Here is a 26,674-nt window from a genome sequence, read left to right as displayed (position 1 = left end):
ATTTACTTTCATTGCCTTTTTTTCCATAAAACTAAAGCAAATGGTGACTGAGAGTGCAACAACATGAGGGTACGTTATGAAAAATTTTAATTTTTTGGGTGAACTATCCCTTTAAGAGTTGATTAATAGATCCAATCAGACTCACCATTAAAATTCCAGGACCAAAAAATGGTCAAGTTTAATCACTGTGTAATGAGAACTTATGTCGAACAAAGCAAATTAGTGTTCTACTGAACATATTCAATTGTTGTTAAAAATTATATTTCCACAGTTCTATAATTTAATTGATACATTTAAGTTTTAGATGGGCAAATATTGTTCTACAGACCTGATCGAACATAAATATTTATCAAAACAGTAAAAAAAAAAAATAATCATATTGTGAATAACCTAATTAATAGCACATTTTTATTCATATAATTGTTATAGTCATTATTGTCATTGTTATTATTAAAGTATACATTAAACAGACATGAAATACATTATGGGAGACAAATAAAAATTAGGAGACAAATAGCCTAGTTGGGATGTAGTTTGGGTAATAAACATAATTTGGATTGTGTACTAAATCTGATACAATTTATAGCTACTGCATTATCTATTATGAGAAATCAAGAAAATGCAACCCAACCCACAAACTGAAATGAGTAAATGATGACATAATTTATTTTGGGTTATTTCGATGTTTTGCCACTAGTTGTCGCTACCCAATTTGTTTTTCGCATACATCGCTTGACCTCTTCTGCGCAAATTTTACTCACTGGAACTACTTCTCCAAGAAAGAGGTGAAATATCACTCCGCGTCACGTACGCTCGTCTACCTGCATCACTTGTACAAACACACAACTATTCACAATTCGACATTATAAAATATATAGTCCACTTTTAAAGTATTTGTGAAACCAGCAGGCATTTGCCGTTGTATCCAGAACGATAATTGACGTGTTTCTGCATTAAATCGGACGAGTCCAGGGGACTAGTTTACATGTAACTAGAAGCGTGGAGGGATGAGACCGTGTTCACATCCAGTCAAGTGCGTGTTTTCCCAACTGAGATCAATGGATCTTGAGAGAGTTGTGCTTAGGTCGTGATGAAACCAAGATGGCGTGTATTTCAGACAGAATGAACTGTGGATAGGTGCCGAGGAAAGAAAACATTGGAAACGTGTATTTTGCGCACGCGCTCGAAGTGGTTATTATAAAGAAAACGTCAACTTACGCGGGACGTTCTGGAGTCAGTAGAAAAGAAGATCTCCGCGATCATCATCCCTCTAAACGACCGAGAGAGTGTGTATGAGAGTGTATGAGAGTGTGTGTGCTGGGATGGGCTGATCGAGGAGGCCGCAGAGCCACTGCCACCCAGAGACTGACCCTCTGCCGAACAATAGACCCCGTGATCATCATCATACAAGACCCCGAAAGACACAATTAATAAAACACACCGGCTCAGGCGACACCGAAGAATAAGAAGAACTCAGACCAAGTGCAAAAAAAATGTAAGACTGTGTTGTTCAGATTCAACCTGCACTGATGGCTAAATTTATATCGATTTAGCGCAAGTGTTTATGTTTTACCTGGTATAGACCATCAGATGGTCCATTTAAATGTCACACATCATATACCTGCGACCCAAGACAAGTAAAGTATCTTCACCTGGTGTGCGTTTCCACAACTCAGCCATTCCTTGGGGTTGAGTCCTTATGTGTGGCCCTCGTACTGGATTTATAATCGATTTAAGTGTTCATTCTGTTGGATATGTTGATGTTCGTTTCACTTTTATCGTCAAATTAATCGTTTGTTGGATTTGTCGCGGGTCTACTGACACACGGATGGTGAGGCTTTATTGTTTTGATCATTAGCCGGACAGCTAACCAGCTACTTCCATAAAACTGCTTTCTAAGCAAATTCCAAGTACACATAATTTTCACAGATACGTCTAAAAAGTGTCCATTCACCACATTCGTTTGGTCTTCTTACTATTATCAGTGAATTTAAAAGCTTTTCTCGAATCTCACGCGAGTTGAGGCCGGTTAACTTAGCAGGCTAAAGCTACAGGAAATTTGGGATTATGGCTTCTGACTGTCTTTCAAACCCTGGTGTTCGGTGTACCCTAGAAAGCAGTTTTGACCGTTATATGTGCCCGTTTAATGTGTTTTTGTCTAATTCTAATGTCTTTTGTCTAGGTAGGCAGCTAACTGTTTTGAGAGACTGCCACCATTATTGTATTTGTAACTAGGCGTCTGTCACGCCATTGTCAAATACATCTATTTGATTTAAATAGCTAAACTTTATGTAATCTGAGTGGGACATAATTTGAGTGAGACAGGTGGAGATCCTGTTCTTTTTATTACATGTATTCATTTATCAGTATTAACCCGTTAAAACGAGAATTAATGTCATCGTTTTTAGGTTGGGAAATGAAGTGTGAACCATTTTTGTCACGTGATCCGTTTTTGTTGTCGTTTTCATAACATGGAAGATACCAGTATAAACAAGGTTTTGTAAGTAGTAGTAGTAAATGAAAGGCCTGTGTCATATAAGGCATGTTCCTGTTTTATAAGGCACAGTTTTGGTGATATATGATGCAGGCTATTTGTGTTTTCCTGGCAAGGCCTAAATGAACAATGTTTCACTCCCTCCCCCATTTTGTCTGGTCTGAGATTAGAGGAAGACAAGGTCATAATCAGGGGATTTCTGAAGTTAGAAATATGATGTTTCGTTAGAATAGAAATTAAATAAGGTGCATTTCTATATGTGCTTCTAAGAAATGAGTTTCTTTTCTCCAGTTCCTTCGACCAGTGTACTTGTGGAAGGACTTTTTCCTTTGTCTGCTAAACTTCCTGATAAGTTCAGTGGATGCATCATCCCCTAACTTTAGTTTAATAGATGCAAAACCTGTTTCGCCACGTTTATGTTCTTAAATTTAATTTAATTTTGATACATTTGCCTTTGAGCTGGTCGTATATGTGGATCTAGCGATGCTGTCAATATGGCGTACTCTGAACCTTTAATTATATGGCATACGTTTTCATGGATAATTGTGTTGTTTAAAAACACGAATTAGCAAAAACTGCTGAAAAATGTATCACAGTGAATAAAAACAATTCGACCTCAAAAATAAAATGATTTCAGTAAAATGTCACATTCACATCAGTGTAACAGCAAGAATGATGTATGTGATTGTCTTATACAGAAATGAATTCTGCTTGTGTTGAAGGCCAATGTGATTGTATTTGCTGTTGATTTAGAAGATATAGTGTATGATTTAAGTGAACTTGCGCATTTCCTTTTAACTTGAATTGTTTGTTTTCAGAGCGATGGATGGAGGGGAGGAGTTTGTTCCGCCGCCGGAATGTCCAGTGTTTGAACCGTCATGGGAGGAGTTTGCAGATCCACTGGGATATATCGCCAAAATCCGCCCGATAGCAGAAAAATCTGGAATATGCAAGATTCGCCCGCCTCCCGTAATCATCTCATGCTTTTTATTTTTTCTTCTACTATGTGATAGTTATTTTTCACCCACAAAAACTAAATTGTTGAATATATGTGGTTCCAAACTTGCAAGACTGACTGTGTTCTGTGGGGATATTTTGAAAAGCAAGTTTTTTTGCACGTAGAATGGAAGTCAACGGTCAATAAAACTGTTTGGGTGCCATCATTCTTCAGAATATCATCTTTTGTGTGCTGCAGATTTTTTTTTTTGGGTGAACAATCACTTTATGGTTAAGCCAGTATGAAAATATTCACATGTAAACTGACTTTTCTTTGTATTACAGGACTGGCAGCCACCATTTGCCGTGGAGGTGGACAGTTTCCGTTTCACACCACGTATTCAGAGGCTCAACGAGCTTGAGGTCAGAGCTGCATCCTGTTGAACTCATCACCTACCGTCTTACTCCATGAAGCATGACCCACATGTTCTTATTTTGACTAAGCAGTGAGACACATCTGTTTTTATTTTTTTTCTCAGGCTGAGACAAGAGTGAAGCTCAATTATCTGGACAGAATTGCCAAGTTCTGGGAGATCCAGGGATCCTCTCTGAAGATCCCCAACATAGAACGACGTATTCTAGATCTGTTCGGCTTGGCCAAGGTCAATACTGCAGTCTTTTATGGAATTGACAGATTTGGTTAACGTAATTTGATTGATAATAGGCAAACAAGATGGGCCTGTGTATATAATTGATCTTTAAAACAGCATAAACTGGAAAGACATGAAGGTTGGCAATGATGTCCATAACTTACATGCTGAATGTCCCGTGTGGTAGATTGTGACAGAGGAAGGAGGTTTTGAGGCAGTGAGTAAGGAGAGACGCTGGGCACGCGTGGCACAGAAACTCGGTTATCCTCCTGGCAAAAACATTGGCTCTCTCCTGAGGTCCCACTATGAGAGGATCGTCTATCCATTTGAGATGTCTCAGTCTGGAGCCAGTTTACCGGTACAGTGTTTTACCTTTTTTTATGTTTGGCTGTTTTATGAAAATATGTGCACATTATGTAAGAGCTTCAGTAAAATAATGTTTCTCTGAAAGTGTTTACATACGTAGATATTCTAACATTCAGAATTTGATAATTTGAGCGTTAGGTATACATTAACCTGAATAACATGCCTGTATTGATCTGAATTTTGGGTAAACGCCTCATTTGAACTGAACATTAATTTATTTCGGCACATGTTCAAACAAAGGTAATTCTGTTTGCTAAGGGCAGTTGGGAAAAATAAAGCTCTAGATAATTTTTTTTTTAGTTATTAAAAGAAAAGTTATAACCTGCATTTTGTTATTTGTCTACTGTCCTAAATTACGTAAGCGAATCACAGGAAAAATTGTGTATGTGCAAGTTTATTTGAATATACTTAATATGTGCACAGGAATATATTGTGTTGTGCAGGTCAATGTTTTTTACAAAATATAAATCTTTAAGGCTCGTTCACAACAAGGATGATAACTATAGAAATACCGATAAGGATGTAGATCTAAAAATCTTTCTAAATTATAAAGGAATTGAAGAGTCTACACCACAACTATAACGATAACGGCACAGAGAAATGGTATCGTTGGAATCACTTGCAGAACAATTATTTTCCAATCAGAATCGTTTCTGCTTTAAAGAGCTCGCCATAAGCATTTAATCCAGCAGACTACAAAACTGCGCTTTGTCATCCGCTGGTGTTAGACGCTAATATAGTGACATGTGAAAGCCAATTATGGTAACCCAAGTTAACGCACACACATTAGAAGTGAGTAGTGAACACAAACCCACACTCTTCAAACCATTGACACACACACCCAGAGCAGTGGGCAGCCATTTTTGCTGTGGCGCCCGGGGAGTGATTGGGGGTTAGGTGCCTTCCTCAAGGGCACCTCAGTCATTTCCTGGCGGTATTGAGCCGCAACCTTTGGGTTAGCAGTCTGACACAACCATTAGGCCACTACACCCCCCCCCCCCCAAAAAAAAAAAGTAAGAGGAGATGCTGAGGATAGTTTATAAATGGTTATATTTATAGTTATTGTTCTTGGTGTGAACGGGCCTTTAAGCAGAATAGGATCAGAATATGGTTCACATAAATGTGGTCGTAGAAGACGTACAGCCCTTATTGTGAGTGTAAGGTTGACGCGTATGTGTTCGGCATATCCAGCCATGTAAACCCAGGCCGTATGACAGTGATGAGATTGACCGGGAATACAAACCACACTCCATTCCTCTCCGCCAATCAGTCCCGCCATCCAAGATGAACAGCTATGGGCGACGAGCCAATCGTCTTCAGCCTGAGGTGAGTGATGTTTCTGGTTTGTGTATGTTAACTTTGAAAACTTTGTCGTCATTGAACTGTTGTTTGTATGTAATTGTATTGTGATATAAAATGATCTCTTCATTAGCTAGCCTAATTTTGTCACACAGTATTTGATGATAAATTGGATTTGAAAAAAAAGCCAGTGCAGTAGGGTGACCAGATGTCCCGAAAAATTCGGGACAGTCCCGAAATCTGAGCTGTTGTCCCGAATCCGGCCCTAATTGTCCCGAAAATTATACTTATACAAAATCTTGAATAGAACTTGTTTGATAAAACATTAAAAACTGTCCGTGGAGGTTGAGTTTCTTTTTATCTTAGAAAAAAAGAAACAAAAACAGATGCCGCAGCCAAAAGCAGCCAGTGTATTATGATATATGAGCCAGCCCCCGCCGGCCGGCGGCTCATTGGCTGCGGGCTGCGGCATCTTTTTTTTTGTTATCTTTTATTTCTAAGATACCGAAGGCGCGAATTTAGATATGCATAATGCATCACTTCAATCTTTAGATGCTAATAAAACAATTTCAACTCAAATTAATGTTTCATTATGTTTAATTATTTGACAAGTAATTTTATATCGTTTGACCAGCAGGCGTCACCAGCGCGCGGTGTTTACAATTTTTTTTTGAACACTTATAACTGTCCTGGGCTTAATGGATCCATCGAAATATGTGCTTTATCTGTTTTTTTGAGATGTATGAGCGCTTTTGGATCAGCACTGACCATGCTCTCAAGGCACTTCCCAGCATGCTTTGCTTCCTGTGCTTTAAAAAAAAAAAGCATTGTGTCCATCTTGCCCTCATCCCTCTCTCTCTTCTTTCTATCACTTTCTGCTTTTCATTTGTCATTACGCTTTGTCTCTTTAAAACCATTGGCCATAACCATACATTTTCATTACATATTAATGCAATGCTCATCCCTATAATTTCCATTGATGCAGCATTTTCCCAGCGTTTATTTTGCGGGTGTTTGGCTTTTTAATTTGCCTGCCCATTACATTAGCTTGGTCAATGGATTCATAGCATTAGCGATAATAAACTTGTCTGTAGTATCAGCTGCAGACATCTTCATAGGTTTAGAGTTGAGCGAAAACCTTTTGTGGTTCCCTCACTAATTTCTGATTCACTAAACAATTGTTTCATGAGACTGCCCCCCATTCCTTGAATGTCCGTTCCCCTCTCTTAATATTTTGTCTAAACCAGTTGTTCTGTTGATTTACGCCTTAGTTCAAAAGAACTACCAGGAAAAAGTTGGACACACTTAACTGAATTTTTTTCTAGATCCTAACTTTTGAAGTAAAGCCTATTGCTTGAATGTTTCAAATGAGTTTTGTAGACAAATAAAAGTTGTGTGTACATATTAATTTCTTTACAAATGTAACTTATTTATTATTTTATAACCGGTATTTGGGACCCTGCATAGTGCTTAGAAAGAGTCCAACATAGGTACTTTTTAATCAAATATAAAATCATCCCAGGACACCTCATAAAGTTGAATGAGAGAATGTCAGAGTGTGCAGAGCTGTCGAAGAAGCTCCAATACATCATAGTTTTGATTTGTTTCATATATTGGGCTATTTCATAGTGAAGACTCTTAGACTTTCTACTGTTATTTAAAAATGTCAAATATAGTCATAATAAAGAACGTGTTGGTGTGTCCTAACTTTTCACTGGTATACATGTAATATTTTTCATATTTATTTTAAATAAATGGTTAAGTTTTTTATCTTTTGAACAATCATGTGCAAATACAACAAAGAAAACTGTTGCAGCTGAACAGTTGTACATTTTCACATATACTGACTTGATTTTTCCCTTAATATTTTGTCTGAAATCTGAAATTTAAATCACCTCAGACATAAACCCCCCCACACACATTTTTGATACGTTACTATCCCCAGATTGACTCGGTCCTGTCGCACATGGTTGTTGTTTTTTCCTTCTGTCTCTCTCTGGAATCCATTTTGTTTTGGTTGTTGTCTCCCCATGCAGGGTCCAGAGGATCCAACTCACCACCCTCTTACAACTGGCTCTCAGAACATCTCCTCGGTACTGCCTCGCTCTCTCTCTCGCTCCCTCTGTTCTTTCCTATCCTCCCTATCCCTCACTTTCTTTCTCCTTTGCTAATGTTTCCTCATTCTCTCCAAAAACCCTTGTTCGACCTCTTGCTGTCGTTCACTCTTGTTTCTTTTCTTTCAGCTCTTGCTTTTGCTTATCTCTTTGTGCATCCATTCCAACTTCCTCAGTGTCTGTCAGTCATCTTTCACATTTCACTTCGCTTGTCTTGTCTTGCCACACTTTTAGCAATGCTGGCTTGCTTACATTTCCTCTGGTGGTGGACTGGTTGCTCCTCTTTGGGCTGCATATTACTTCTAATCTATGATATGCAATAACATGTTATCACTGCTGCTCTCTTAATGGCTGGTTCATATTGTTCATCTTGCAGCAAGTTTAAAATAACTTGTTTTTTTCTTTAAGATGACACAGGTTTCAGGAACGGAACATAAAGAAACGCTGTGATTGACGTGACACGTTAATCTGGTCATAACGCTGCTTATATCCATGTGCTTCTGCATACTTAAGGCATTTAGCAGTTAGGGCTGGGTGGTATTATAAATATTTGTAATATTTTTGCTTTGATTTTACTGATATAAACATTAAGCCACATACTGGTAATCAATATTGCACTTCATTAGACTGTCATTAGATAAGTTATTCAAAATATGAGAACTTTAAGAAAGTTATTTTAATGGCATTTTGTTTAAACTTAAAATTGGTACATTCAACTATTTTTCATTAATAATTTAAATAGTTATTTTCAATTAAGAGTTTTAGAACTTAAGTCCCTGTGCTTAAGTTTGTTAGCTGTATTGGTATTGTATAAATATATGTATTTGAATATTGCCGTTTATTATGTTAAAGCTGTTTTGTTTAGGGAAAATCAGTGCGGAAAACTTTTTGTTGATTTATGTAGATTTTGACTGTATATTTTTTACTTGTATTACACATTTTGAATGTGTTTGGCAACATGGGCTTTTTGGTGTTCCTTTGACTGAAAAAAGTATTTCAAAATACTGTAGTCAAGTCATCTTCATTTATATAGCGCTTTTAACAATGTAGATTGTTTCAAAGCAGCTTTACAGTGATAAACTGATAATTTAAGGTAACATATTGTTTTGGCTTATAGCGGTTCTTGAATAAAGATATTTTCCAGCTAAAGTTAGTTTTACTGTAGAGTATTTCAACTTTTTAAATAGAGAGATATATTTTGAACCTGAATAAAGACATCGCTTTATTGCCCAGCCCTTTCAGCAGTCGTCATTTCATAACAGACTTAGCTGTTTAGAAATGCCATTCAGTATTAATTGTTTAAATTAATAAATAAAAAGAATACCTCTACCTCTTGATAGAAATCAAGTCTGGCTCAAAACTAACTTCATGCATGTTTGCTTTTGGTTTTTCAGTCTGCAGTGCTGTGTCAACCATTTTTGCTTTATATCGATACATCTGTGGTTTTCAATCAGTTTGATCAACAAATTATTTTAAGACTTATTTAAGAAAGTGGAGGAAACAATGTTTTGCCGATCTTTCTGATGCTTTACCACAATGAGAAAAGTTGTGGAACGTTAATAGCGTGATAGCATGAACAGTCAAGGATCCCTCATGGAAAAAGCTGTGTTTAGTGGAAGTCACGTTCCATCCTAAACCAGCTTTATACTGTGATAAAGATCGGGTTAAGGAAAACCTGAGATATTTCGTCACCTCTGTCACTGTAGTTCACTCACAGTCTTTCGCTTGCACCCATTAGCCGGAGCCTACAGAAGAAGACATAGAGAAGAACCCTGAGCTGAAAAAACTACAGATCTATGGGGCTGGACCTAAAATGATGGGGCTGGGTCTTGTAGCTCGAGACAAGACGCGGAAGAAAGGTTTGTGTCTGCAGTTTTGATGCACACACATTTTTGTCATCATTACATAATTATAGGAATAGCTGTACTGAAATGTAGTTCCTTAATAGATGGTTTTGCTTTTATAAATGTGCATATGCCGTAATTAAACCCTTTCTTTAGATGAACTGCCGCAGACGGTAATAGTGCGGGACAGTGTTGCATCTGCATCTGTGAAGGATGAACCAGGAGAGACGCCGGTCACAAAATCAGATCCAGACATTCCTCCACCACCCCCAAATCTCATCGTCAAGGAGGATGTTGATGATGACAAAAGTCACATTGGCGATTCGAATGACCCCGGCGATGAACCCTGCACTAAGATGACCATGAGACTCCGACGCAACCTCAACAACTCACAGTTTGTACGTTTGAGAGTACTTTTGTGCTTCTGAGACATGAATCAGTGACTATATGTACATCATGAAAGCAAATAATCTGTTAGTTATTGGATTGATGGCGGAATCGGACTGAAAAGCCTGATCCAATTTAAATTTTGAACTGATTGGACGAGGCAGTGTAGAGCTGATAAAAAAAAAAATAACCATGTAAACGCTTGAATCTGACTAATTTCTTATTAGGATTCAAAAGTACCTTGTATTGTGTATGTTTACATACGTTTTATGTCTTATAAAAGTAAAAATGTTTACATTTACATCTGACAAACTGGTCAGTGAAGGATATTTACTATATATTTGCTTAAAAAGCTTTTCTGACTTATCTAAAAAGAACGCTGACAGCATGGCAAAAATTAATCAAACTCATGGTAGCTCCCGTGACATTATTGGCACTGGCTTTATCCAGTTCTGAATGTAGCGACTGTGCTGAAGTTTTGTTTGGAGTACATGTAATACACATGTAAACAAATATGATAAAAATTAGTATATGTAACCCTACCTAGTGTGTGCCAAGTATGTCATGCATGTCTTTTGCATCAACAGTAGTGATAATTTAGATAATTTTCAATTAGGGCTGTCACTTTTGTGAAAAAAATCCTGTTTGATTTTTGAGACAAGTGTTCATTGAATCGATTGTAAAATCTATTTTCCATTTTCAACGCCAAATATACAGACAACTAACAGGCATTAGGACGAACGTAATGAGGGCGCTTGAGACGCGCACAAGTCAGCAATATTTCTGATGATTTATTGCCGTGAAGTTTCGTGCACAATGACAAACAGGAGTGCAACATTCTCGAAAAACTATAAGCAAAGTGGACTGCCATAACATCAATGAAAAACATTACTGCAGGCTTCAACGTGGCTGTGTTTACGATTAGAAATGGCAAACAAATTTCGTCTATGTAGGCGATTGTAGCCTGAATCTGTATCTGTATGCATGAGACTGTCTGAATACAGGCAGAATTCACATTTTTGTTGTAAAAGGAGACACATTATGCAGAAGTATAATTTGCTGTTATTGTAACGTCTGTCAGAGAGTTTGATGAAGAATAGGAAAGACGGTGCAAACGAACTGGTAGTTCCACGAGTCTTTAATAGATGTTTCCTCTCAGATAAGCACACTCTTCACATGTCAAAGAGTGAATGTTAACAGTGAAAAGAAAACGCTCTCAAACACGCTACAAATCAAAGTGCAAGTAAACGCATTATAATAAAACGGCAGTCAGCAGTAGAGCGGTCATTTTCCTCTTTGCGCGAACATTCTCACTCTCACTGTGTGTGCGCACTCACATAAGAACAGCACGCATACAATAACTTACGCCATAGAAGTCATCTTAAAGGCATATTAACATTCATGTCATGAACACTACTTAAAACTAGGTGGCTGGCCGTTACGTTATGTGTGTTTGTCAGAGCCTGCAGTTGCTGTGACGCGCGTTCGCCGCGGCCGTATCGTGACGAGCTGGACGCGCATCGTTTTCCAAACTTGTATTGGTTGGTCCCGATCGATTGAGCAATTGATTTTCGAACGTAAAGTGACAGCCCTATTTCCAATCCAAACCAGATGTTATTTCAAGATAAACCAACATGTTTGATTTGACTAACTTCAGACTAAAGGATGTGATCTTTTGCATGCACTAACTGAAATCTCTGCCAGATGGACTCGTTTGTGTGTCGGATGTGCGGACGCGGGGACGAGGACGAGAAGTTGCTGCTCTGTGATGGGTGTGATGATAATTATCACACGTTCTGCCTGATACCTCCTCTCACAGACCCACCCAAGGGCAACTGGCGCTGTCCCAAATGTATAGCAGAGGTGAGCGAGACCAGATGGAAATAAAACTTGCTTTATTCTGGTAGAAAAAATACTACCGAATTATTTTAGGCTATTGCATATGTTTAAGCTTTTTAAGTGACTGACTGTTGATCTATTTTAATTTTTACTGCTTATTTTTCTTGGTATAGAAATCAACGTTAAATGTGTGTTTTCTTTATGTAGGAGTGTAAAAAGCCAGCTGAGGCGTTTGGTTTCGAGCAGGCCACGCGAGAGTATACGTTACAGAGCTTCGGTGAGATGGCCGACACTTTTAAAGCCGACTACTTCAACATGCCTGTTCATGTGAGTGTTTTTCCCTCACCTCACTCAATCTTGAGACCACACAGACACTTAATGCACAAGTATGAGTCGTTTCATTGACACTAAATTGGTCCTTTACTTATCTCGGTGTGTGTGTTTTTTAGATGGTGCCCACAGAGCTGGTCGAAAAGGAGTTTTGGAGGTTGGTTAGTAGTATTGAAGAGGACGTTACTGTAGAATATGGTGCAGACATTCACTCAAAGGAATTTGGTAGTGGTTTTCCCGTTAACAACGGCAAGAGACACTTAACAGACGAGGAAGAGGTTTGTAATTTTTGTTCCCCTTTTCATTTTTCAATGTTTTGGTCAAGAAGAGCAAATTAAGCTCTCCATCCTGTTCCTATTGCAGGAATATGCCCGCAGCGGATGGAATCTGAACGTTATGCCAGTGTTGGAGCAGTCAGTATTGTGCCACATTAATGCAGATATCTCAGGCATGAAGGTGCCATGGCTGTATGTGGGCATGGTTTTCTCCGCTTTCTGTTGGCACATAGAGGACCACTGGAGTTACTCTATCAACTATTTACACTGGTAATGCATAAAGAGGCTTTTATGTTATATACTATGTAGCATCTTTCGGCTCCTTCAATGGAGCAGCTCTGGTAAATGTACACGGTTTTATAAACACTTTAAGATGATATACTACGGTTAAAATGTTTGAGGTCAATAAGATTTTAAGAAATTTAGATTTTTATTCAGCAGTGATACATTAAATGGATCAAAAGTGACAGCAACATGTGTAATGTTACAAAAGATTTATATTTCAAATAAATGCTGTTCTTTTCTAATCATCATAGAATCCTGAAAAAAATATCCACAAAAATATTAAGCAGCACAACTGTTTTTAACATTGATGATAATAAATGTTTCTTGAGAAACAAATTGGCATATTAGAATAATTTCTAAAGGATCATGTGACACTGAAGACTGCTGAAAATGCAGCTTAGCTATCCCAGGAATGTATAGAATTTAATAATGTAGATAATGTTAAAAACTAAAATATCTTCAACTTCTTTGTCTTTTCTTTTAATTGTACAATTTTTTGGGAAGTCATGTTTAGTGACCACGTTTGTGTGTATTGTCAATTTCTCTTTAGGGGTGAGCCCAAGACATGGTATGGTGTGCCATCATCATCTGCAGAGAAGTTAGAGGAGGTGATGAAGAAACTCACACCTGAGCTCTTCGAGTTTCAGCCAGACCTGCTCCACCAGCTTGTCACCATCATGAACCCGAATATACTCATGAGTCACGGAGTGCCGGTTTGTAATACACACATTCCCACATACTCATTATCATTAGTGTATTTAAGGTAATGAGTTTGTATTAAGCCACTAATTTAAGAATGTGTCATGAGGCCTGAATTAAAAAACCCAATGAAATTCTATAAAAGCTATTTTTGGTGAGTTGATATGTCTTTTAGGATATATATATATATATATATATATATATATATATATATAATGGGTGTAACGATACACATATTCGTATTGAACCGTTCGGTACGAGTCTCTCGGTTCGGTGCGACCAAAATTTTGTTAGCAGTCGCGCTGACACCACAACGTTGCCCAACAAGCGGAATGATACTGCGCTACTCATTTTTTCGTGCTTCATGGACCGTTTATCAGTTTGGACCAATGTCAGTGCAGCGCGTTGGCGCGAGCCGATCTTGATCAAGCGACACTGTTACTACACAGTGCTATAAGAGATCCAGTAAAGAAAGCATTTGAATTCACCACTGAAGTAATAACATCGCTGCGAGATCTAGTGAGAAGCATTCAAATTTCTCCGTTATTAACCGTAGATCTCTATTATATCAAACAGCGCTGACGTGGAAACCAGGAGAAACATTATGCTGTGAATGAACTAGTTCTATGCTTTAAGTCCACAAAGCAGCAACATTCACCATGGATTTAATGTAGTAACACTAACTGTAACCATGGAAGTTTGGCAGGAATAGTAAAATGCTTTCAAGTACTTCACACATCTTTTTCCAGCACTTCAAAACTCAAATATTATCTTATAATGTTATTTTTAATGTGATGACCAAAACATTATTTGTTCATCCTTCAAAGATTACCCCCATTTATAAAACTAAAAGTTTCAAGATGTAGGAAAACTCACCATTATTTAAACATATATATATATATATATATATATATATATTTTTTTTTAAATAGATTAAAAATCAAGTCTTTGGCATTTCTTTCTTTTCACTATATCGAAAACATACCGAACCGTGACACCACTGTGTCGTATCGAACCGTGAATTTTGTGAAACGTTACACCCCTAATATATATATTTATATATATATATATGTATGTGTGTCCTGAAGAGGGAAAAATATATATTTTATATATACAAAAATTTGTGAGTTCCATGTGAATAGTTTTGTTGTTGTTGTGTCATGCTTTGTCAATGGGCGTTCAAAACACTGATCTCAATTCATTGTTTTCAGTCAGGTGACTGACGTGGCACAACAACCATAGAACTGCAGCACAAAGCTGTCAAATTTCCATCTGTTACAAGCAGCAAATATTTAGATCACCTCTCAACAGTAGAAAAACAAGAATATGTGAACAAAATGCAAGTTTGGTATGATCCATATTAAGCATCCGCTGCAGTATTTCAATCACTAAAAATTCACATGCAACACGCTATATGGTTGAGGTCTTTCTTTATAATGGTTTTCTATTTAAAAACGCTTAACAAGAAACTGCGCATTACGCTTATATTTTTAGGTTCGTCTGCTTTCCTGTACATAGTATGCATTAATAAGGTCTATATTGAATTTGTTCTTTTAATATCACTGTCTTACTACATTAGTGCTCAGTACAAACCTGGTAAATATAACTTGTGGGCAATGGAAAAAAGCCTTGTTTTGCCCTCCAGGTGGGTGTTCTTATAAGGGTGTGATATCATGTGAAAACTATTAATTGGCCATAATTCATCTTTTGATTGACAGGTGGTTCGGACCAATCAGTGTGCTGGGGAGTTCGTCATCACTTTTCCACGAGCTTATCACAGCGGTTTCAATCAGGGATATAACTTTGCAGAAGCAGTCAACTTCTGCACTGCAGACTGGGTAAAGAAATACAGCACACATAAATACTCCTTGATTTAGATCTTTGAAGAACTACCTTTTAAATATACTTTAGCAGTTGTGTGTTTCTGAGGCTGTTGCTCTTCCTGTCTCTGTGCTAGCTGCCCACAGGGCGCTCATGTATAGAGCATTACCGGTGGCTGAGGCGCTACTGTGTGTTCTCTCATGAGGAGCTCACCTGCAAGATGGCGGCCTGCCCAGAGAAGCTGGATCTGAACCTGGCCGCCGCCACACACAGAGAGATGTTCATCATTGTACAAGAGGAGAGAAAACTACGCAAAAGCCTGCTGGAAAGGGTAAGTGCGTGGGATGATTTGTTTGCAGAATGAGGGTAAACATCTGGGCAAAGACACTGATTGGTTACAAATATCAAAAAAAGATCTAGCGATTTGAATCGAGTATAAAAATATACAACAGGAAGTAAAACACAGCAGAGTGACGGAAGTCTACCACTGATCCAAATATGATTAAAAATACAATAATTAAGTATAAGATAATTAAAAATGAAATATTATAATGTAATAAATGATATAATTAGAATTTAATAAATTGAAGTTATTAAATTAACCATAGTTTGTGTTTATAGACTATTTAGTTTATGGGGTTCATTTTAACAGGTGTTTTTCCACAGTAAATAGGTTGCTTGATAATAAGTAGTTCTGTTTTGTGCTGTTAATGATGAAATGGTTGCATAATTGTCTGTCCCCAGTTTATTCACCTTCTAATGTGTTTTTGTTAAAATGCTCCTGTATTGTTTATAATTAACCTGCCCAAAATGCTAAGTTATCATCTTGCTAGGTTTTGAATCAGACCAATGGCAATGGCCTAAATGCATAAGTACACCTAACAGCTGCTCTTTGATTAAAACCACCATCACTCACAAACACGCACAAATAAATTAAGTTGCTGGCTTTTTGTATTGTGGTGTCATCTCTCAGGGCATTAAGGAAGCTGAAAGGGAGGCCTTCGAGTTACTGCCTGATGATGAAAGGCAGTGTGACAAATGTAAAACCACCTGCTTCCTCTCGGCCCTGGCATGTTCGAACTGCCCAGAGCGTCTTGTCTGCCTCTACCATGCACAGGACCTCTGCACTTGCCCCAGTGAAAAACTCTACCTCAGGTAAACCAGTCCTGTGCCTGTCTGTGAGTTCTTCTTAATAATGACATTCTTGGTATCCAGAGTGTCTTACGGTCCTTCCTCTTTATAGGTATCGCTATACTCTGGACGAACTCTTGGCCATGTTGCATCGGCTGAAAGTTCGCGCTGAGTCTTTTGACTCATGGGCCAACCGAGTGAAGGAAGCTCTAGAACAGGAAGGCGGCAACAAAATAGGTAACTGCATTCCCGTTGGCAACTATCTCACGGCATTTGCGAATAGTTCTTATTAGTCCGACTGGGGATGTCAAAGTCCATCATTGTGTAGTCTAACCATCCATTAGACCAGTGGATCTCAACCAGGAACCTGGAGCAAACGTCCAAAGGGGGCCTCAAGAAAGTGTTTTAAAAGTGTGATTTCTAGACCTGGAAAAATCATGTTATTTAATACATCTTAAAACACTATCGTCATGTTGATAATGAATATACATTTTTCTAGTTCTGTCAAGTTCTAAGTTATTTTAATAGGTAGAAATTGGGAGTAGAAAAAATATAGGAGAAGGATTAAGTATTAGGATTTTTTTTTTTAAAGGGGTGGTAAAATGCCAAATTTTCACGAGATGTAAAATAAATCTCTGATGTCCCCAGAGTATGTGTGTGAAGTTTTAGCACAAAATACCCCACAGATATTTTTATATAGCATGTAAAAGTTGTCACTTTTTGAGGGTTTGCAAAAATTTACCGTTTTGTGCCTGGCCCTTTAAATGCAAATGAGCTCGTGTGTTAGCAGCTCCGATTACCTTGTGCAGACACACTACAATGACAGAAACTGTTCTGCCTTTAATGTTAAAACGGAGTCAGACAAAGATGTGGAGACTCAAGAAGAAGTGACAACATGTAGAATGCATCAGAACGTCTCTGAATGGTTAGTTGATGAATTTATGTTGCTGATGTGTCAAGTCAAGTCATCTTCATTTATATAGCGCTTTTAACAATGTAGATTGTTTCAAAGCTGCTTTACAGTGATAAACGTATAATTTAAGGTAACAGATTGTTTTGGCTTTTATAGCAGTTCTTGAATAATGTTATTTTCCAGCTAAAGTTAGTTTTGATTGATTCACTTTCGTCGAAAGGATAATTTGTTATTAAATTAGGGGCCGCTAAGACGACACAGTTCTCTCTACACGGACTTTAAACGCAAACCTGTGATAAACGCTGATGGCGCTCACGTGCGCATCAAGAATTAATTCTATAGTTATGTGCGTTTTAATATATGTGCGCATGTTTGTAATTCCCTACAAACCAAGCCTAAACAAACTGCCTATAAATTTGATACAGAATTTTATTTTATTTTATCACTACAGGGTAGATACGCGAATTTTCCACAATGCTTTATCTGTAGAGTGGTAAAGGGATCCTCCATAGGGAGAGGCTAGTGGAGTTAACTATCTTCAAATAGGGTATTCTGTCATGGTAATCTGTAAATCGCTCGAATAGGAACTGTTGTGAGATGCACACAGAGTGACTTTCTATTGCATGTGAAAAGATGGATGCTAAAGTTTGAGCTGACTCACAAATGTACTCTTAAACAACAACTTTTCCTCTTCTCAACATGGACTGCATGTTCCCGGGGGTGGTGTTTATGTACATTTTAGGGTTGATGATGTCACTAACCCGGGAGGAATGTCGTGTAGTCCCTACCAGCCGTTTGTTGTAGTCCTTTTCTTTAAAAGCAAATATCTTCCTTTGCTTTGAACTTTAAACGTTGTAACTTTGCAGATGTTGTTTATGCTCAAACAGCAACATTACACACTAACTAAAGTTAGAAAAGTGAAATCATACTCAACCACGCCTTTAAAAACAGATTTACTCAAAATAAAGAACAACTGGAAAAGTTATGCAAATTCATTGCTTAAAAAAACCCTAAAACCCAAATGCATGTTTTTCTTCTCTCTTTAGACATTAAAGAACTGGAGGTTCTAAAAGAAGAGGCAGCTGACAAGAAGTTCCCCAATAATGAGCTGCTCCAGCGCCTCAACACAGTCCTCACAGACATAAACAAGTGTGAGAGCAGAAGCACAGAGCTCCTCAGCAACAGCCAGAGCAGTAGAATGAGTCTGGAGGAGCTGAGGACGTTGGTGGACACCATGCAGAACCTGCCCTGTGTTATGAAACCCCAGGAGGAAGTGCAGGTAAGGAGGGGATATAGGCCAAGGATATGTCGTATAACACATTAGCCTAATAGGTGTCAGCCGCATGCATTAGCCATCAGTGTAACCACATCTTGTCATTTCTAGGCGTTATTGCAGAAGATAGAGGAGTTTGATTCCCGTGCTCAAGCTCTGGTTAACAGCGCCAAGGGCGAGTGGAAGCAGGACTCTCCTCTGCCCCCGGCCGCCGAGATCCAGGCCTTGCTGGAGGAGGGAGCGTCGTTGCTCGTTATTGCCCCGGCATGTGAGCTCCTGAGCGGGCTTCAGGAGCAGGGTCGCTGGCTGGGAGAGGTCAGGCGAACATTAGGGCCAGAGGGGAGCGAGGTGACTCTAGCTGTGCTGAGGAACTTGATGGAGGCGGGTTGTAACGTACCACAGAGCATATCAGTGGAGACTGCCATGGCTGAACTGCAAGAGCTACTGACTATAGCCGAGCGCTGGGAGGAGAAGGCACAGATCTGTCTGGAGGACAGGTGAGATGGTTCGAGAGAGGGGTGCAATGTGTCACCACACCAATACAGCCTCCATTTTCATCTCTCAATTGTCTCTTGCGAGCAGGCAGAAACACCATCTGTCGACGCTGGAGGCCATCGTGAACGAGGCTCAGCTAATACCAGTGCAGCTGCCCAACATCCTGTCCCTGCAGGCCTGCTTAAGCCGAGCTCGCGCTTGGGTCACTGATCTAGAGGAAATTCAGGTATGAATTATTGACCTATTCTGATAAACTGGAATTGATGTGGGAAATAATGGTAAATCAATATATGATTTGGCCATTCAGGGTTGTCCCAAGGTTGTGACTTAAGTGTGAATGTTTCTTCTGTCTCTAATCTCTTGCGGAGAAGAACGGCGAGCACTACCCGTGTCTGGATGACCTGGAGGGTTTGGTGGCCATTGGGCGGGACCTGCCAGTGAAGATGGAGGAGCTGAAACAGCTGGAGCTGCAGGTGGCCAGCGCTCACTCGTGGAGAGAGAAAGCCAGCAAAACCTTCCTGAAGAAGAACAGCCAGCACAGTCTGCTAGAGGTGAACACACTGATGCTTTATAAGTGCTCTTTTCGTTCTTTGCTTTGAGATGAAAAGCAGTTTGAAATACCTGAGAAGTGGTATATTTTTAGCGAACACCCCGATGCTGCCTACGTTGCTGGGAATGGCATTTAGATGAATATGTAAATTTGTGCTACACACTTTCCTCTCAATCAAAAAATAACTGTCGTTTTCCTTATGGATTTAAGAAAGCATCTGATCATAGGTATGTGGATGTTTGCACCAGCACTGCAATTTGGTACTCCAGTCGTCACATCACATTTATTTATAGAGCACTTTATACAATAGATTGCTTTAAAGCAACAGCTTTACAGTATTAAATATGAAAAACAAAACATTTTCAGTGTTGCTGTCAATTAGAATTACAAGTGTGATAATATTTTTACTCACGGGCGTCTGACCTAAACGGACTGAACAGAATAAATGAACTGTTGAAGATATTCACGTCAAAGAAAGTGGAGCCCCAGAGCACACCTACCTAATATTCATGGACCAATGGTAGCGAAGCAAACTTTTCCAGAAAGTCATTATTTTGTTTTACACAACAATGTTTTACCCCTCACCTCTGTGCAGGTGTTGTGCCCATGTGTTGAGAAGAGCAAGAAGAGGGAGGAGAACTCATTGGGTACAGAAGCAGATTCTGATGTCAATGTATTAGGCCTCACTGCTCAGGACCTTCGAGACCCAGGAGCTATCGTGAGTTACTGTTACCTTTTGAGTGTGTTCATACATCAGACTACCAGTTTGTCTGACTCTTGTGTATGGCCAAAATTATGTTCTGAAACCTAGTGAGCGGGCTACAGATGTAGTATTTTAAGGCATAAGTACACCTCAGATGCAAAGGCTACTCTAAAAGGTTAATAACTTAAATTATGGCCAAAACGAGACATCTTTGGTGGCAGGACAGTTAAGACTAAAGCCCAATTTATACTTCTGCGACAAACTAGCTACGTCGTAGGCTGTGTTCAGCGCGCGTACCCTTCGGCGTACCCTGACGTGCACCTCTCCAAAAATGTAACAACGCGGCAATTCTACGTGGACAGAAGCGCTGTGATTGGTCTGCTAAAACCCCTCCATCGGGTTTCACATGCTCCCTCTGCATGAGTCAACGTGGAAAATGATGGAGAAGTATAAATTAAAACCAACGCGTTGCCTACAGTGTAGACGCAGAAGTATAAATCAGCCTTAAAGGTGCATTGCGCAACATTTCATGTTAAAAATTCAGTTTTTCTTACCCATAAATGCTTAAACAATTGCCTGATGGGCTAAATGAGCCCTTCTCTGATCACTGCGATTGCCTCTAAAATCCTGTACACTAAAATAAATAAGAGGGATTCGGGACGGAATTTGAGACTGGGCGTGACGTCATGCGCGTTCACGCTCACCTGGCTATGGCTGGCAGGGTATGTGTATTTGCCGCTATTCTCCATAGAAGATGGATTCAACCTCAAAGAGACTGGCTTGTAGTTCATTCCAAACCCCAATGCAAACTCCACGTAAGACAAAGAAAAGAAAACTGGTCTAGTGCCGTGTGCGTGTGGTCCATGAGGGTGCACACCTCTGGTTGCAGTTTCGCTTGTCGCCAGAGGGGGCATAGTTCTGCAAAAACTCAGAGACTAGCGCAATGCAGAAATTTTCTAATGTGTTTTTTCGAATTCGTCATTCGGTGGCTCTGAGTTGTCAAATCGCCTCTCAAAATGCTTGCTACGGATGCGAAAGACGATCCGAAATGTATGACAGATTGATTGACACAACGTGAGGTCGTATTAATTTTTTTAACGTGCGAAAATTTCGGACTCCGTGTGCAAGGGCCTTATGTATACTTTCGGCTCTAGGATGCTGAGGCCGCTCACTAGGTTTTGGAACACTGCGATTGGGAAAACATAGAATGATCTAGGCTTTGTAACTTGAGTTTTGCATATTTATGTGACTTTATTATCAATATCAGGTGATGGCATTCAAAGAGGGGGAGCGTCTGGAGAAAGAGGCCCTTCTTCGTCTTCAGCAGGTTAATTTAACTAAACCCGGTGTGGAAAAAGGAGCAAGCGGTGACCAGAACGGCATCAAGATGGAAAGGAGTGACTCTATGGAGACAGATACGCCACTCGACTCTGACAGTCCTGTACTGCTGAATGGTAGCTCTGCCCCTTCCCTCAACCCTAGCCAATCAGTATGCGTGTGCAACGGTCCGCCCCACCCCTTGCTTCACCGGTGCCATCTGTGCAAAGACTGGTTCCACGGAGGTTGTGTGCCCTTTCCACCACTGCTGGGCTCCTCCGACACACATCTAACAAAGCCCCTCTGCTGGTGGGACTGGAACACACGTTTCCTCTGTCCGCGGTGCCAACGATCCCGGCGGCCACGGCTAGAAACCATTCTAGCCCTGCTGGTGGCGCTGCAGAGGTTACCTGTACGCCTGCCAGAGGGAGAGGCGTTACAGTGTCTTACAGAGAGAGCCATTAACTGGCAGGGTCGAGCCAAACAGGCACTAGACACTCCAGAAGTACAGAGGGCGCTAGAGAGTGTGCAACAGGTGAAGAAGGAAATGGTCAGTATAAAAGAGGAAGAACCAGTGGAGAAAAAGAAATGGAACGGGGATGCTGTAATTGTGCTGTCTGACTCTGAGGAAACGGAAGATGGAGTAATCGATCTGACGGAGGATGTTAACTCGCCAAAAAAGAGTGAAGAAAAGGCTGCCAATGGCACATCGGTAAGGAGATGCAGTTGTAACAATCATGAAATCAAACAAATGTAAGTATGCAAACATATTTATAAAACTTCTTTTTTTTTGGTCTTCCTGTCCAGTCTGGCTGTGAGAATGGAATTGCCAGGAAGTCAAGCACTCATGATGTTACAGGTTTGTTTGTTCACTAGCCTCCCTGATATGAGTAATCACGCTTAAATTCAATTTTAACCCATTGGCTCTTCTCTCTTGTTAAGGGGTGGAGTCTCTGTCGTCACTAGTGTCATGTCTTAAAGGGCCGGTGATCGAGCTGAGCACATCCACTAGAGAACAGCTGGAGGAGCTTCAGCTAGAAGGGGACCTGCTAGAGGTCACGCTTGACCAGACACACACCATTTACAGGATCCTACAAGCGGCATCACAGCCGCCCCATGATGCTCTGCAGACACTCATACAGGTGAGGGAAGAGTGTTTCAGATCACCAGATGTGTGCTTTGAGGACCGTTTTTGTTACCTCATAATTGTTCCATTTGTAAGCAGTATATGTAATGTCACTAATCGAAATCAAAGTAGCCCTGTACCCGTGTGACTCGTCATAGACTTAAACAGAGAGAAGTAGCTCCAGCTACAATGTTCTTCCGCAAGAAGCATGCAGTTCTGTTTATTAACCGCTAGAGCGCCACAAGTTACAGACTGCAGCTTTAAGTGATCGTTATTTACATCAGCCAACGGCTTTTCTTTTTTCTCCTTTTGTTTTACCTTTCCTCCCTTTTTTTGTCTTATTTCTTACTCTTTTCTTTTCCATTGCATCTCCCTTTCATTATATTATTTAAATTTCTTTGTCCATTCTTTCTTTTTCCCTAATTATTCCTGTCAATTATTTTTCTTTTTTTTCGCCTATAAAACATTTTTTTTTTTTTTTTCTTCGCTTTACATTTGATTTCCCTACCATTTCATTATTTTTCTTTTCGTGTCCTTTTCACATTTCAAAAAGTGACAGTGATGAGTGCTGCATTTTACCCAAAGTTGAACATTCTTCAACTCTCGGTGACCGGTAAAAAACAGCAATCGCTCAGCGCCTCATCTCGCTGCTGTCATTGAAAACAATTAGAAAAATATGCTAGCCTCGGGGAAAAAAAAAGAAGCTTTTGGCCATAACTTTGACGGCTGTCAAACTCCTTAGCTGGTAAATTTGAGTTGATTTGCATTTAGATCATGAATCCGGTTGTAGCTGTATTTTTCTGTTTAGAAGTCATGTAACATTTTGTGAAGGCTGTGTGTTTGAAAGCGCCGTTGTCCACATTGACAAATATATTTAATTCCAGTTACCTTGCCATATTTATGCAGGGTACACACAAAATACAGGGCAAGGGAAAGTTTGTTTTTCATTCACTCCAAATCGGCTCTTTTTTGCATCCATAATTTTAACAAGAAGAAATCCAGTCTCACGCGCGATGTTACATTATTTCCTGTATTTATTCCCGCGTAGGTTTGGTTGTGAAATGTACACCAGACCGTTTTTAGCGATTCTTCCTATTGAAATCTGTAATCGTCGTGTAATGTGTACACAACAGCAACTAAATTTTAGCCCAGACAGTCGTGTACTGTGAGAAGAACAGTGATCCAACGACTTTGATAATCATGCAGTGGGTATCTGGCGTTAAGCAACACTATAGCTATCAGAGTTGGATTCACTATTGTAGATATTTGTCAATCTTTTTTTCAAGCTGCTCAATGTGGTTTTCTGTCTGTCTTAATGCAGAAATGTTTCTTTTTCTGCCATTTTGGGCCCCTCATAATCAGACTTGACTTTTTTTGTGTGTGTGTGTGTGAATCAGATTGAGCTGCAGGAGCAGAGAAGCTCAGGTCGTGGCAACAAGTCAAAGGACACCAAGAGGAAGAGAAAGAGCCAGAAAACTGAAGGCGGGCCTAAATCCACAGAGGCTTCTGAATGCAAGAAGACTAGACCTGTCAGTCACACACCGCCCACAAATCCACACAGAGGTACCCACTCAAAATCAAACTGCAAGCACACGTTTTATTCGTGAGGACTATCAGAAACTAACGGACTTGCTGTTGTCTTGCAGATCTGGTGATGTTTTCCTGAAGCTGTGGAGGGGCAGATGGCGATTGAGAGGAGAACCACAGAGACAGAAAAACACAGGGCTCAGGCTCATTTCCTCACATAATAAGCTCACATTAATTCTTCTTTTCAACCCATCAAATGGACGCTCCCCACCATACTAACCGCTGCACTTTTTCCTGTTTTTCTTCCCGTTGGCCTCTGTCCACACCTCATCCTGAACAGTTCACTGACACGGGCTGCAGGTCTCTGTTCTCTTAGAGGAAGGAGAAAATGGGTTTCGCCCTGCAGTTAAGCTGTCTTTACAATATTGATGTACCAAACTGTTCTTAACGCAAATGCCATGTGCTGCATAATACGACTTGTCCAGGTATTCACATACACACACACACACACACACACACACACACACTTGACGGCCAGGCAAAGGAGGGGCGTTTATCAGAGGACTGGTATCGCTGCCATGATGACACCTGTATTCTTTTTGTACCGAGTCTCACATTTTGTCAGGGAGACTCGACATTGTGAATAAAACTAGTACAATATTTTGAAAGTGTGATGGAAAAAACAAAGGCATTTACGTTCTGGTGCTACTTTTCCTAAGATAGGTTACTGCATAGTCCTTTCTTTCTTTTCCTCTGAGTTTTACTGTCTTCATTGTCATTTCCTTTCAGTGATACTGTTGTCTCTTTTAAGCTACCTGCTCTCTTCCCCTCTTCCTCTCCACAGAACTGTACAAAATCTCACTTTAACTCCCTTTATTTCCATCTTCTATTGTTGCTGGGGTTCTAATTCTTATTATTATATTATTATTATTATTGGTATTGCAGACACGCATTGTCGTGAGTTTGTGTATAAACATTTTCATTTAAATGTTGCCTTTGTTTCTTTTCACTCTTGTTAGAAAATAAAAGTTTAGAATTGTTTTAGGAATCTGTTTAATTACTTTTATGGTGGTAGCCGCTGGGTCGTTTACATGACACCGCTTTCCACTAAAAATGGAAAAATGAACGGCCAAAACGCATACATTTTTTCAATGTCGTTTTGGGGACCTTTTGAAAACGATGTTGTAATTGTCTCGGTGTAAACTACAGAAACACAAATTTGTGAAAACTGTAACATCCTGCGCATGCGTATTACGTGTTCAATCTATAGCAGCGTCGTGTTTTTTTACAGAGTGACATTGCCACCTACTGGCCTGGCATAAATAATACAGTATTTTTAGTCATTTTCACAGATCAGTGTGAACTGGGATCATTATGACAATGTTGTCTAAAACGCAAACGAGACACTTCTGTTTTAAGAACATCGTTGTCATGTAAATGTACCCCAAGTCAAGTCATTTATATAGTGCTTTTAACAATATGGACTTTTTCAAAGCAACTTTACAGTGAAAATAGGAAATTAAAGTAACAGAGATTGTATTGGCTTTACAGCAGCTCTAGAATAAAGTTATTGTCCAGCTAAAGTTAGTTTCGATTGCTTCACTTCCGTTGCAAAGATCATTAGGTACCGCCAACACGACATGCTCATTCTTACCACATCAGTGCCTGGTGGCTTGAGAACGCAAACATTGAAATAGGTTCCAAGGTGCAAACATATATATAAATTATATATTTTTTATCTCTGTGCAAGTTTAAAAAAAAACGCAAACCTGTGAAAACGCTGACGCGTGTATATTACGTAGATTTTGAGATCGCAATAGACGTGAAGGACTATAATGCGTTAAGAGCTCGCTCATGTACTGGGGAGCTAAACCATTTAGTGCTTTGTAAGTAATCAGCAATATTTAAAAATGTATACGATATTAAATAGTGAGCCAATGCAGTGTTGACAGAACGGGACTAATATGGTCATACTTCCTGGTTCTGGTAAGAACTCGAGCTGCTGCGTTTTGAACTAGCTGTAGTTTGTTTATTAAGCATGCAGGGCAACCACCCATAATAGTATTACAATAATCTAGCCTTGGGGTCATGAGTGCATGAACTAACTGTTTTGCATTTGGCATTGAGAGCATATGACATAATTTAGATATATTTTTAAGATGGAAAAATGCGGTTTTACAAATACTAGACACGTGACTTTCAAATGAAAGATTGGTATCACAGAGCACACCCAGGTTCCTAACCGACGACGAAGAATTAACAGAGCAGCCATCAAGTGTTAGACAGTACTCTAGGTTAGT

The 26,674-nt window shown here is 39.5% G+C and overlaps 1 protein-coding gene across 3 annotated transcripts; it reads left to right on the top strand.

Annotated features, from left to right (window-relative positions):
* The first annotated feature begins 1,017 nt into the window (after positions 1–1,017).
* Positions 1,018–25,414, top strand: kdm5c (lysine demethylase 5C). Of its 3 annotated transcripts, none has more exons than XM_079636436.1 (28): positions 1,022–1,495; positions 3,313–3,463; positions 3,776–3,853; positions 3,970–4,092; positions 4,268–4,438; positions 5,638–5,772; positions 7,782–7,838; positions 9,598–9,718; positions 9,860–10,101; positions 11,795–11,953; positions 12,137–12,256; positions 12,379–12,537; positions 12,623–12,804; positions 13,370–13,532; positions 15,237–15,356; positions 15,476–15,670; positions 16,313–16,494; positions 16,583–16,707; positions 18,430–18,662; positions 18,768–19,153; positions 19,239–19,377; positions 19,523–19,702; positions 20,297–20,419; positions 21,672–22,433; positions 22,529–22,580; positions 22,664–22,863; positions 24,245–24,410; positions 24,494–25,414. In XM_079636436.1, exons 2-28 carry the CDS (start codon positions 3,317–3,319, stop codon positions 24,511–24,513), a joined length of 4,740 nt encoding a protein of 1,579 aa, XP_079492562.1. In that variant the 5' UTR covers positions 1,022–1,495; positions 3,313–3,316; the 3' UTR covers positions 24,514–25,414. The 3 variants fall into 3 exon arrangements, with proteins under 3 accessions (XP_079492563.1, XP_079492562.1, XP_079492561.1); XM_079636435.1 differs by lacking the exon at positions 1,022–1,495 and adding an exon at positions 1,740–1,762; XM_079636437.1 differs by lacking the exon at positions 7,782–7,838 and having other exon boundaries at positions 1,018–1,495.
* Positions 25,415–26,674: the final 1,260 nt, after the last annotated feature.

This window comes from Phoxinus phoxinus, assembly GCF_949152265.1.
Source record: "Phoxinus phoxinus genome assembly, chromosome: 15".
NCBI lineage: Eukaryota > Metazoa > Chordata > Actinopteri > Cypriniformes > Leuciscidae > Phoxinus > Phoxinus phoxinus.
Note: the sequence above shows the minus strand (reverse complement) of the source record. Positions and strands in the feature narration are given on the sequence as shown.

What these genes read in the sequence shown, in the direction of transcription:
- kdm5c (XM_079636435.1), top strand. An exon ending in CAGATCTGTCTGGAGGACAG is followed by an intron (nt 19,154 to 19,238) that starts GTGAGATGGTTC and finishes TCTTGCGAGCAG; the next exon opens with GCAGAAACACCATCTGTCGA. An exon ending in TTCGAGACCCAGGAGCTATC is followed by an intron (nt 20,420 to 21,671) that starts GTGAGTTACTGT and finishes TATCAATATCAG; the next exon opens with GTGATGGCATTCAAAGAGGG.